General features: G+C 44.4%; 1 protein-coding gene across 1 annotated transcript; it reads left to right on the forward strand.

Annotated features, from left to right (window-relative positions):
* Positions 1-318: 318 nt before the first annotated feature.
* Positions 319-5603, forward strand: LOC118790376 (serine/arginine repetitive matrix protein 2-like). Its single transcript, XM_036547282.1, has 5 exons — positions 319-482; positions 646-1501; positions 1799-2842; positions 3143-3197; positions 5002-5603. The coding sequence occupies exons 1-5, from the start codon at positions 382-384 to the stop codon at positions 5601-5603; spliced, it is 2658 nt and encodes an 885-aa protein (XP_036403175.1). The 5' UTR covers positions 319-381.
* The last annotated feature ends 7380 nt before the right edge of the window (positions 5604-12983 follow it).

Raw genomic sequence — 12983 nt, forward strand, 5'->3', positions numbered from 1 at the left:
ATTGACAGGTCATTCCTGTTGCCAGTTTACCTTTCCGTTTGAGATCAAGCCACCTCTCTGTTTTTTTTTTTTGTCAGCGCATAGAACTCTCACCGTGGTTTTTACATTAATTCTGATGAATAAATGCCTAAATGCCTTCTTACATTCATTCGGCTTAAGGCGCTCCGCAAAAACGCTTAGGTGCAGCGCCTAATCCTCTTTATGGTAGGGAAAACCCTGTCTTTGGATGAGTCTTTGGATGGTGACTGAGAACCTAAGTTCATTTATCGCAATAAGATGTTCTCCTGTGTGAAGTGCATCAATGAAGTGGCTCAATTTCAGTTCCAACTTTGACCTTTCACCTTTCTTGATTCCTCTGTGCGCACCTATACACAGAAGAAAATGACCATCAAACTGTTGAGAGACTCAGTGAATGAGGACATGAAAAACCTGAAGGTTGAAATCGAGTCCTTCAGCATAGAAGATTTCCCACAAGAGCCTGTGTGAGTTTTACTGTGTGGAGCAGATAATGTGTCCTCAGTGGTTAGACTGATGTAACACCTACAGTAACAATCACTCAAGAAGTCATGGCACTACGCTTTGAAACTAATGTTGGCTTGCTTACTCTGAACAGAGGAGTTGATTTATTCTGCAATATTTCTTTAGAGACCCCCTGGAAGAGGAATGCAGCTCAGGTAAGCCAGACGACATCAACTCAGTTCCCCTGAAATCGGAGAGCGCCTCACTGCTGGCCGAGGTGGAGGCGGAGCCGAAAGGAGAGGGCGGGCACAGAGAGCGCAGCGGGAGCATGGAGAGGAGGTGGAGCAGCCGGAGCTGGAGGCAGCGGAGTCCAGCGGGCGAGCACACCAGGGGGCGGAGCAGGAGCCGCAGCAGGGAGTGGGGCCACAGGTACGAGTGCAAGTGCAGCTGGAGCCGGAGCCGAAGCCGCAGCAGGGAGAGGAGCGGCCGGGGGAGCAGGAGGTGGAGCCGCAGCCGCAGCCGGGAGCGCACCAGCGTCCGCTACGGGAGACGCAGTGACAGCAGGGAGCGGGCAGCCAATCAGGCCAGGAGGCGGAGCAGGAGCCCGAGCCCTGCGTGGGATGGTGGCAGCAGAAGGAAGAGAAGCACAAACGATGCCCACGCTGGGCATTCCATTGTGAGGGACAGGAGCAGAGAGGCCCCACACACGGTGCAACTTGATCAGTCAGCTCAGGAAGTACCCAGACGCAATGATATCTTGGACGATGAGCTAGTCAGGAAGAAGAGAGAGCTGGAGCTACTTGAAGAGCAGATTGCCCGAAAGAGAGCTATCATAGCGATGGAGCAGAAAGGTCTAACCCCGAAGGTCCATCCCAGAGAAGAGCAGGACTATGATTCCCACCTCCCCACAGACAATGCGTACTACCAGTGCAGGCTGCCTCTGGAGTCTGAACATGACACGCCCCTTAAAGACGTTAGATCCACCCCTGGACCCATCCTGAAGAAACGGGCTGAACCTTTTGAGTTGGACAACTACCTACAGGTCTGTTGTAGTTTACTTTTTATTTGTGTGATTCATTTGATTTGCTCGTGAGTTTCCCTCTACATTAAAATCAGGACTGATCATGGTTAATCCATCTTTGTTATAGGTTAATTTTTGATAAAAATTGTATAATTGCAATTCAAGTGTGGTCCTCAAATGACCTGTTAGAAATGTCAGAAATCTGTGAGTACTCTTTTGCAATAAAGATGAATGCCTTGTGACCATTCATGTCGTAAATGTTGCTTGCAAAAATGGAATGGAATTGTTCATAGGTCATATTGTTTCTCTTCTCTACAGACTGAATTCACCAAAAAACCATCTCTCGACCAAAATTTCCTTTCCCAGTCACATCTTGACCAGCCCCCTGGCGATCATTCACTTCACCAAATCTCTGTTCGCTACTCTCATTTCAGTGAGCCATCTGGCCATCCTTCCCTCGGCCACCCTGTATCCCAGCACGTACCTGTCCATCATCCCCCTCTCGAAAAGTCTGCACCCCATCAGATCCCCCCCCATCCTCCTACTCACAGCCAATCATCTGTTGACCAGCCCCCTGTTTGCCATTCCCCTCCCGACCGTGAACCGGCTCCTAAGAGCAACATTTCCACCCAGTTTGACCGATTCCTCCGAATCCTCAACAAAGGGGTGGATGTAAACCTCCTCACCACCCTGGTTAGAGAGACCAAGGAGGAGACGGCTGCCTATGAGAAGCAGACGGCCCACCAGCTTCCGCAGAATGAGGTTCCCTACAAGGACCGAGACCCTTACAAGGATTCGTATGGGAGAAGGCCAGAGGAGCAAGAGGACCTTGGAGAGAGCAGCCAGGACTTCCTCCTGCCCCATGAGAGGGCTTGCCAGGACGGCATCGGATTTTCCCGCATCGTAAGGATGAAGCACGGGGTGCAGGAGGAGGAGCCGTACTGGAAGGAAGGGGATGTGGAGGATGAGGAGCGGTTCCTGTATGGCGAGAGGGCGTTTGGGGATGAAGATGAACAGGAAACCTCGGTGCCACCAGACAGGAAGCACAGAGGACCAAGCCCATCTTGGCCAGCGGCGGAGAAGCCCCTCTCGGTGGCGAACGGAGAGGACAAGATGCAGCACTACGACAAGATCCAGAGCCTGCTCCAGACCATCGGCCTGGACCTCGACACGGCGGAGGTCAGCAAGCTGACGGACAGGACACAGGAGCGACTCTATGGCAAGAAGCTGAAGGCCAAACCACCCGAGTCCGAACAGACCCGCTCCGTTTCTCCTGTCCAGTCATCAAGGAGGGAGGTCTATATGAGCTACTCGAGCACCCTAGAACACGGCAGCACTCATAACCAGAGGAGTCATCGAGAGGTTCACATCGACTCAAGGACCGTCCAACACACCCAAGAATCCGTGCCTCCCTCTGCCACCCAATATCTTCACACGTCCTCAGAGTTGTACCCCATGTATGAGGGTGGTCAGCATGAACACCCATACAACCAACATGGCGGCACCGTGCCTACGAGCTGGGATCATGTGCCCCCCCATTCGGATGTGCAGTCACCCCAGGCTTTCTCACAACACCCAGAGTCCTTTGTGGGACCGGCCCCACCGTTTTCAGTTGATCCCAATGGGCTCTCTCAGTTCTTTACATCCCCCACCGTTCCTCAGGTGCCTTTAGCTTCCCCCATGGGGCTGCCCCATGGGCTGCCCCCAGCGTACGCAAGTCTGTCCTCTGTGCCTCTGCCCCCGTTTGTTGGGCAGCTGCCTTCTGCAGTCCTGCCTTTTGCTGGGGCTGTACCCCACTACCCCATGCATCCATTGACAAGGGCCCCCATCATACCCCAAGCATCGTTGGGGGGTGCCATTTTTGTTGCTTCCCAAGCCCTAGCGGGCAGTGCAGGGGACGGGGGAAAGCAAGTCAAGGAGTTACCCCCCACCAAGTCTCGCTGCCTTCGAGTCATCAAAACGGTCAACAGGTGTTGCAAAAGAAAGGCGAAGAAAAGTATCGGCTTTGAAAGAAGTGCCTCTAACCGAGCAAAGCTCAGCTCCCTCTCCGGGTCCATTACCGGCCTCCTCGGAGGCGACAGAGAAGAGGCAAGTGGCGACACTTTCCGAGGATGATATCACGGCCAAACAGAAGAAAAGGGTATGGGTTTCTCCTGTTTCTCCTCTTTTCACTGAGTAATTTTACACTACAGCTACAACACTTTTGTTACATGTTTATAATGTTATTGGTAAGAAAAATGAGGAATATTATTGGTGAGAATAACTTTTGTGTAACATCATTACTTTCCCAGATTTAATATTTTTGATTTTGTGGTGGAGAAATGTATGTCTTAAAGCACTACTACTGAAAAGCATTGAGCAATATTGTTACTTAAAGCACTACTACTGAAAAGCATTAAGCACTATATTAATGTGCTGTGATTCTGTGTGTGTGGTTTTAATATGATTTTATGAGTTTAAGCAAGGCCGGGGGGTTATTCTAGGTTACAAGCATTTGGAAGTTATTACAGGACAGGTATCAGAATATGTGACCTTGGAGAAGGAACACTGCCTTTGGCATTACTCCTCCATGGAAGTCACCCCAGCTTCTCCATGCACTATTTTGCTTTTTCCTGGTCATGCCACCTTCTCCCATTGTATTTCAATGTAACTCGAGTTACATTGAAAATTCTGTCCATGTTGCAGTTTGTGGACTTGTCAACGTTCTGTGAAAACATCTGTTTTGAAAGCTTGTGCGCTAAACATTGCCTAATGTGACAGGCAATATCGTGAGTGGATAGGTAGCTGGCCTGTGTATTTGACACGCTAAGTTTGGAGAGTGCAGTCCTGTTTTGTGATGTTTTGCACAGGTAAACTAGCGCTGGCGCTATCCTGAAAGACAGGTCATTTTCTGCTCTAAATTCGGACTTTATGATTTCACACGTCTTGGATGGATAAAGCAGCAGCAGTTACAGTGGCCACAGCTCCCAGCAACGTTGACGTACAACGAAGAGCCCGAACAGAAACACATAAAGGAGGGGGGGAGCAGGATGCTTGGGGATGTGCTAGTGAATGTATTGTAATCTGTTGCTCCGCAGACCAACCCAATTTACTGTATGTGACTGATCACCATATGCAATAAACCAAACTTAATTACATCAGACTATGTAAGAACTTATTATTTTCCAGAAGGCTTCAAAGTATGGAGGAAAACCAGTATGACTCAGTATTGTGGGCTCCCCTGATGAGGCTGGCAGACAGTCTTGTTGCTAGGCAATGCTGGCCCAGACCAGGGGGATATCCGCCACAGTAGGCCTATTTCAGTTATATATAATGCTCTTACCATATTTAGATTTCAGAAGGGCCCAGTTTCTTTCATGTACTGTTGCATTCTCATTCAAATTTCACCCCTTTGTTGCGCTGGTCTGTTTAGCGAGCTGAAGGACAGGAGCGAGTTGCAGCGCTCCGAAGGAGGAGGGGCCGCCCTGCCACCCAGCAGCCTGGCCCGCGAGGTTAACATGTGCTGTGTTCCATTTTTGCAGGTAAGACCTGCACAGAGGTAAAGAATGTGTGGATTTGTGGCCACTCGCTCGTGTTTTGGGCAGAGAAGAGAGCCAAGTCACCCGAGTACGGCAAGCAGCTTGGTATGGACTCCAGCTGCGTGCGCGTCTGGTGGAAGGGGATGCAGGGCATGACCTGGGAGCAGCTGCTCCCGCTGCTGCTGAAGCTGAAGGGCAGCTGGCCCAACCCGGACGTCATCATCCTGCACCTGGGCGGCAACGACCTGGGCAAGACCGACCCCAAGGGCCTGCTGGCCGCCATGAAGAAGGACCTGACCTCCCTGAAGAGCATTTTCCCGCAGTGCCTGCTGGTGTGGTCGGACATCCTGCTGCGTCGCTCCTGGAGGACCACGGAGGGTGCCGAAGCCATGGAGAGCACCCGCGTCTCGGTCAACAAGAAGGTGCACACGAACATCGCCGAGCTGGCGACCCACCACCAGATCCGGCCCGGTTCGGACACAGGCCTCTACTGGCCTGATGGGGTTCACCTGTTGGGGAAAGGCATTGACACCTTCAACAATGACATGCAGGATTTCTTGGAGAAGTGGGAGACCAAGCTGAACGAAACCGCCAACCAAAGTTAGATGCCATAAGCTCTTTTGTGTTCCTTAATTTCCTGTAATTAAACACCTCTATTAGGTTGTAACAAAAGTTAGTTATATTTTTGATAGTTATATTAGTTATAATTTTGATGGTTTTGTTTACAAGAAGCTTTTTTTTCTGGCAAAGGTTGTGGCTTAGATTTTGGTAGATCTTCTGGAGGTGTGGAATGGAGGGGAAACTCATACCCAGTAATTCTCATGTGTCCTGTGTTGTCATAAGGAGGAAACGGTTTCCTCCTCCTTTTCTCCCACCCAGGTGTTTGATTTGTAGAGATGGTAGAGTGAGAATGGGTGGAGCAGTGACTCTTGAAGTCTTTTGATTGGTTCATACAAGTCAGTGATGGACATGGTAACTCTACCCATTATTGGGGTCATGAAGCTTTGTTCTTCCTTCCCTACATTAGATGAATCTGCCATATGTTAATGTTCAGGAAACCCCAACTTTTAAGACTAGGAGTTCCTGTGTACCCCATCATAAACTTTTGTGAATTGAATCCTGTTCCCATCGACACAATGTTATATGAGCAGGGGTTCCTAAGTGTGGGCTAGAAGTCGAAGTTTTTAATAAAAAATGCAAGATCAAAATATATTGAAATAATCACAAGATATTAGTAGTGTTATACTGTAATCTTTAAATATTTAAATACACTTACAACAGTATAAATATTTAGTATTGTGACACACTCTGTGACAACAGGACAAGGAGAACAGCGAGCCGCAAATCGTGGTCTCTGGGAAGGCATTATCTTTCTCATCGTATTTCTCATCTGTTTGTGTCATTAATATAGGTATAACCGTGGGTAATCACAAACTGAGTCATTTTAAAGTGGGGACTGTGAGATGCATGGAAAGGTGGATTTAGATGTGGAGTATCGTTTTGGAGACAAAACTTGGAGGCAATGTGTTATTCATTTGTGACATTAAACTTCAGATCATGCTGTGCAGGCAGTGAGAAGCAGAGTCAAATTTGGAGCCAGTTTGCTAGAGAAATATCTCAAGGACAGAATGGTGCAGTGATGGATCAGAGGACATTTTCTCATGTTCTTTTTTGGTCCTCTTTCACAAAACCTCTTGGAATAGTAACAAGATCTAACACTTCATTAGTCATCACATCTGCCTTCCTTGGCCTTATTGTGTTGGTGAATGCATTTTTCATAGTTCGGGAAATGGCTGCACTAAACCACTACTGCACATTAAAAGAATCTGTAACAAAATGAAAATATTTTGTTGGCCTTTGTACATCAACTTTGCAATGGCCATTGACTGTGCTTTACATTCCCAACAAAACACTACCCGAGCGGTTCAGTTTCTGAAATTCTAGTTGTACTTGTAACTTAATTAATTTCAGCTCTCCAGTTAGACGTTAACTTAAAACAGTGCAGGGTTTCCTTAGGAAAACCAGGTCTGTCAAATCTGTGAACATAGAAACAACATTTAGCACAGTAAGGGTATTTGTTACAAACAAGAAAACAGAGACGATGTTACCAGTTCTGAAAATGTGCTGTCAAAATAAAATCAAAATTCCATGGATAAAGGCTGAATAGTTTCCTCTGTTGCCACCAAGTATAAGTATAAGTATAGTTGGCCCAGTGTTATATAGCGGTCTTTGCTAAATGAAGTGATGGCTAAGTTACTAGTAACCTGGACAACCAAGGTAAAAACTGTTAAGCAGTGGAGTTGGTTAGCCGTTTCCCTTGCTCCCTGTGAGAAAGCCAAAGCTTCATCTTTGGTGGACCAAACAGTGGATACCTCTCTTCCCTCTCCAGGTCATCTGGAGGGTCCTTAACTTGATCTTATCCCTGGACCAATTCGTCAGTTCATACAGGTTTGGACTCCTAGGTGGTATCATGTCACATGACATTACGGAAAATCCAGGATACTGGGGACAAAAAAAAGTGGATGGACTCTGACCGAAAAGAAAGGAACATTTGTATGGCCCTTGTCATAGAATGAGGACCAAAGTGGAGCAACATGTTAGTATTTGTATGGAAAATACTGTCCCTCTAGTTTGGCACAAGCTCCTTGAGTTGAGTGTAATCCAGTGAGACTTTAGAAGAACTCTAGATGCTTTTCAGCCTCCAAAGTTATGTTATGGACTCTCAGGTTTGTATTAGTTTCTGGCCTCAGACTGGACTGAAGGTACACTCAGTGTCCAGCATGTGTACTGCATGCTGTGCTGTTGCATTGCTGAACAGATGCGCAGACATTGTAAGTGTGTAATGTATTTTCTTTCAGTTGCACTACCCTGTTCACAGCTGTATCATTGTCTTATGCTGCTGAATGTTCTGCAGGCCAATCTGTGTGGTATAAACCTGCTAACATTGTCATTTTTTACATTGTCGTGTCTGTGTATCTGAGACACATTTGAAATTGTAAAAGTAAAAGTGTGTGTGTGTGTGTGTGTGTGTGTGTATGTGAGTGTGTTTGTGTGTGTGTGTGTAAATTTATATTTGTTGCACTAAAACTTGTAAGCGTGTGATGGACACGCTCCACCTTTTACTGGAGGGGGCCTTCCAAAAACTTTGAGATTAAGCACATTCCTGGATTAGATTTTGATTAGATTGTATACATCTGTTTGGAATGACTGCTCTGAGATGGCTCTCAGCAGATGTACTGTTAAACATGATATATGTGATTGGGGGTATACATTGTGATGTCCTTTTGAATATTTATTTGGCAACATGAAAGTAAATGAAAATTGGCAGAAAAAAGTGATCAGTAGGAATAATCCTGTTGATCCGTGACCTGATACCCCTTAACATGTGAATCAGTAAAGAAAGAAATGAAGATTTTGTCTGCTTTTTAAATTGGTAAATGTAAATGGACTGCATTTATATAGCGCTTTTCTATTCATTTGAGTACTCAAAGCACTTTACAGTTATATGCCTCACATCTACCTACCAGTGGCAGAGGCTGCTATACAGGCTTACCAACTGGCCACTGGGAGCTGTTGGGGGTTCAGTGTCTTGCTCAAGGACACTTCGACACTCTGCCAGGATGAGCCAGATTCAAACCAGGGACCTTCCAATCCCCAGTCAACTGCTCTACCTCCTGAGCCACTGTCACCCCTTTAAACCTGCAAACAGGACAAGGAGGAGGAAGAGGACACATTCAGCAAAACTGCCTGTGATGGAACTGTATTCCTGAACCCAGTTTTTACAAATGGATTAAGGGACTGCAGTTCTCAGTATTTGTTCCTGTGCTGCTAGACCCAACAGTCTGGTTGCTTTAAAAATGGCTGCTTGAGTGCAGGAGTGGTTGAGATTTTGGATTATTTCAAGCAAACATAAACAAGGTCATTTCACTTGCCATGTGTCCCTGATTCTTATTTGCATGGTGCTCCCCAGCTCTGTGAGAAGTGAAAGCTTTATGCATGTAATGACTTCCCCTGCCACACGGTACAGAAAGAGTGTTGAATCTCCACCCTCAATGTACAAACTATCATTTAATTGACCTGAATAACTGTGGATCTGTCCATCCATAATGCTTTCTTCCCAAGTGCAATGTTTTGTAGGAGTAAAGGAGCAGGTCTTATAACCCAAAGATGGTGGGTTTGATTGCCATATGGGTCACTGGTGTTGTATCCTTGGGCTGCCTTTGTAAATATTCAGTTAAGTACATGGATAACATGTAAAATAATAAGCTATGTAAGTTGCTCTGGGTAAGACATCTGGTCTTGTAATGTAACTTCAGCTATTTGTTGTACTTGCTAATACCACAGACCTGCTCCTTTAGGGCTTCTGTAGCTGTAACAAGCTGTAGCATCTTGTACAACTGCATATGTAAAACAAGATTAAGATTTCTTCCAATTTCTGTGCCTTTTTTAATACATTTGCCTTGAGCGAGGGCAAAGGTACTAATTCACTGTATCTTAATTACCACACAGTGGTAATGAGACCCTTGACCTTTTGTCCACTGCTTTCTGTGGTGTGCATAGATACCTAAGAATTAAACTATATCATGAATTATGAAGAAGATAAGAGTAAGAACAGAATTCATACCTCTCAAAAGTGCATATAGTTTTCAACCGTCAAGCAGTTGGTGTTTCTTCCTGTTCAGATGTGCCTTGACCCGTGACTCAGAAAGGCAGCAGCCCCCAAGTTCTCACAGTTGGTGTGTGGAGGAAGTGGCAGCCAAGCAGCACAAAGGCGTGGTGTGCATGCAACCTTGGGCACAGTGGTCTACAAATGAGTGGGCAAACCCCAACCAAAACAGATAGTAGACTGCAAATGTACTTGTTGCACAATCACGTTGTGAATCATTCTTGCCATTTCAACAACTTAGCCTAGTGAAAATTGCCTTGCAACTCAAAACTATTGAACTCTCTGCAGCAAAGTTTTGTAGCAGACCTGCTTTGATTCTACTTTGAACATTACCTGAGTGAAGGTAAAAGCACAATGCACTAGGTTGATGTGCTTTTTTTTAATGAAATGTTTTAAGTAAAACAAATTACACTGCTTTGGGCTTTTTTCCAGAGTAGCTTAAGTATTGATAGGTTTTGTAATTTAGGTATGAATTTAAAAATTACACAAGATCCTAATGAACTCCTAATGTCATATTGCCAAATGCAGCTGAATGGTAATTGTATGTTCCATCTTTGAAAGAAATTTCAGTGAAGTTTTCAAGTCTGTAGTCGTTATAGTACAAGTCTTTATTATGTTTGATTTTCAGTATGAATTGTATGCATTCAAGGTATGTGTCCTGACTTTATTCTATGACATCATAAGTGTGTGAACTTGATGTGAATTAATACATGTTCACAAAGAACGTAATTGCAGGGATCTCTCATGTTCTTTCTCTGCTATTCCTCCCTGCAGAAAGCTGTCCTAGCGCTGTGACTTACATCCATTCCAATGCAGAGGTAGGTGTGTGTGTCTGTGTGTCTGTATCTTTGTGTACGGATGACTGTCCTCACATAAAGGTCTTTGTGCCATTGTCTTCCTGTTTTGTTTTCTCTTGCGTTGTCTTGAAAATAAAGAAAGCAGTGTGACCTTTACAAATAAATCCTTTAAAACTGTATGTGGAATGTGAGGCAGAAAGACTGGGAACGTTTGAAAGCAGATGGAAGGATGGTCAAAGACAAAAATGTTTTATTCAAATGCTACACTTGAGCACATAACACTGACCTCTTAGATGGTTCTTTAGTAGACTCACTCAAATAATATTTATGACATCACAGGACTCCCTGAATGTAACCCTCTGCACACTTTATGATATTAATTCTCCAAGGAGTTATTAGAATACTTAAATGCATACCACTGATCGCTCAGATTACTCCTTGGTGTACTCAATAAATGCACAGTACTCCATATCCGTAACACAAACCTCATAACCAAGATGGGTGCACTTCCTTTCAGGGGGATTTTCAAAGCATCTGAATCAATCTTTTTCACACTTGAATACCACACCCTTGATGGTGACTCATTCTCCCAAGAGGTAAAGAGTGTACACCCAAAGTTGATGAAGATGCAGCCGGCTGTTTCAGGGCTGACCTGGGGAAGAGGTTTTAAAATGCTCCTCGATTACAGCGATGATGACAATACTGCCTTTTCAAAATGAGTGTCTGATGCAAAGTGTGGCATGAGACATTAAACATGTCCTCATTCTGTAAGCTTTGATTTTATATTGTCCAGCTCAACAGGGGCACTGCTCATCTACAATATAGTATTAACCAAGTGTTTTCAGACAGCCATGCTAAAAGATCCAGGGCCCCTTTACAGAAGACTTCAAGTTCCTGTGACTGAAGAAGATGACATTATCCTCCTCATGGAGGTCACTGGAAATGGATAATGAATTTATTTGTGCAACAGAAAATGATCCTGTCTATTGAGCAATGGGATTACTGATGTGCACTTTCTTTGTGAACACAGACTCATACATACTCATACTCTAAGGTCAGTTACCTGAAATGTTGACACTTTGTTGATGAAAGTGATATTGCAAAAATGCAGTGCATGGGTATTTTTCCTTTTTGTTCAATAAATTTTCATCATCATTTATTTCAAATGATGCATCCAGAAATTATATTATGCAGATTACATCATGCTGTTGTGCTAGACATTTAAAAATCCCTCAGCAATGAGTAAAAGGTTACTGTATCAGTTTTATGCACATGCTTCCAGTAAACCTGTCTCTTGCCCATCAAGCTGAAGCAGAGGTCAAAGCAACAAAGAGGTTCTGTACTGTAATTTAGGACACAAAATGGTTGGTATTTGTGCCCTGTCCTGTGTTCATTGCTTCTTCTTAAGAACTACTATGTTACTACTGTATACTATTATGCTTGTGTATAAGACAAGTTATTCAGGACAACAAATATATGGCTGGTAGAATTTGATGTTTATTCTCCACACTAGTGCATGATTTCAAGATCACAAAAGTTATTTGTAAAGCTTAAACATAGGCTTTTCACAGTAAGCAAACACTACATGTTAGTCACTGGTGCAAATCATATTCTCGTTAAGACAGTCAATACATCACATTTCCAAAATCGTTTATCATTTTAGCATATGAAGAGACTGGTCTCTCAAAGCTCGGGTGTGATATGAAACTGTGACAGTGTAAAGTGGCAGCACAAAGCATACATGACTCAGTCTCCTGCTGTTGTAAAACAATGTACATACATTAAGCACTTTACAACATATGTTTGACCAAATCATGCCTATCTTTCCCAAGCTATTACCTTGTGGAGGAAAACAAATGCAGAATGAAAAAACTGAAAAAGTGGTGTCCTGCTCCCATCATATTCCATCCATGTTATGGCTGAGGAAAAAAGGGGGAAAACAATAGAAACAGGAAGTATTAGCTCCATCGGTTACGCCATTGGTATGGAGCTATAATTGTGCTTGTGAAGAACAGATGCTGTGTTCATGACATCGATGTCTTTGGTTTAATGTTTACTCCTGGGTGTGTGACACAGATGTGGGGAACATAACGATTGCAACATCCAAACGAGGTTGCAAACCAAATGAGGTTCTATTTGAAACTATGAAATTCTAAATTAGAAGTACATTTTCGCACAAAAAAAAAACCCGGGACAATTCGTGTCCCGGGAAAAATTATTAATTTTCCGAGACAGTCGCTCAAAAAAAGGACAATCCCGGCAAAACCGGACAGGTGGCAACCCCAACTACAAGCAAGAACAGACACGTCTCTTTCTGAGCATCAAATATATACCATCCCACGGAAGCAGTTATCATTCATTCCATTACCTTGTTGTCATTTATCAGACACTTTCATCCAGAAACAAAGTTTCTCTAATTTCCCATAGCCAACAGTGGGTGTTTAGCTTAGCACACAGAATGTTTAGTAACACGCATTATGTTCTCATAATAAAATGACACCCCACAGCGCCAAGTCACTTGA

The sequence above is a fragment of the Megalops cyprinoides genome, chromosome 15 (genome assembly GCF_013368585.1).
Source record: "Megalops cyprinoides isolate fMegCyp1 chromosome 15, fMegCyp1.pri, whole genome shotgun sequence".
NCBI lineage: Eukaryota > Metazoa > Chordata > Actinopteri > Elopiformes > Megalopidae > Megalops > Megalops cyprinoides.

Excerpts from the sequence above, each read along its gene's own strand:
- LOC118790376 (XM_036547282.1), top strand. The coding sequence starts at position 382 with ATGACCATCAAACTGTTGAGAGACTCAGTGAATGAGGACATGAAAAAC. Across the intron at positions 2,843-3,142 it reads ACCAGAGGAGTCATCGAGAG|GTGCCTTTAGCTTCCCCCAT; the intron begins GTTCACATCGAC and ends ACCGTTCCTCAG. Across the intron at positions 3,198-5,001 it reads GCTGCCCCCAGCGTACGCAA|GTAAGACCTGCACAGAGGTA; the intron begins GTCTGTCCTCTG and ends CCATTTTTGCAG.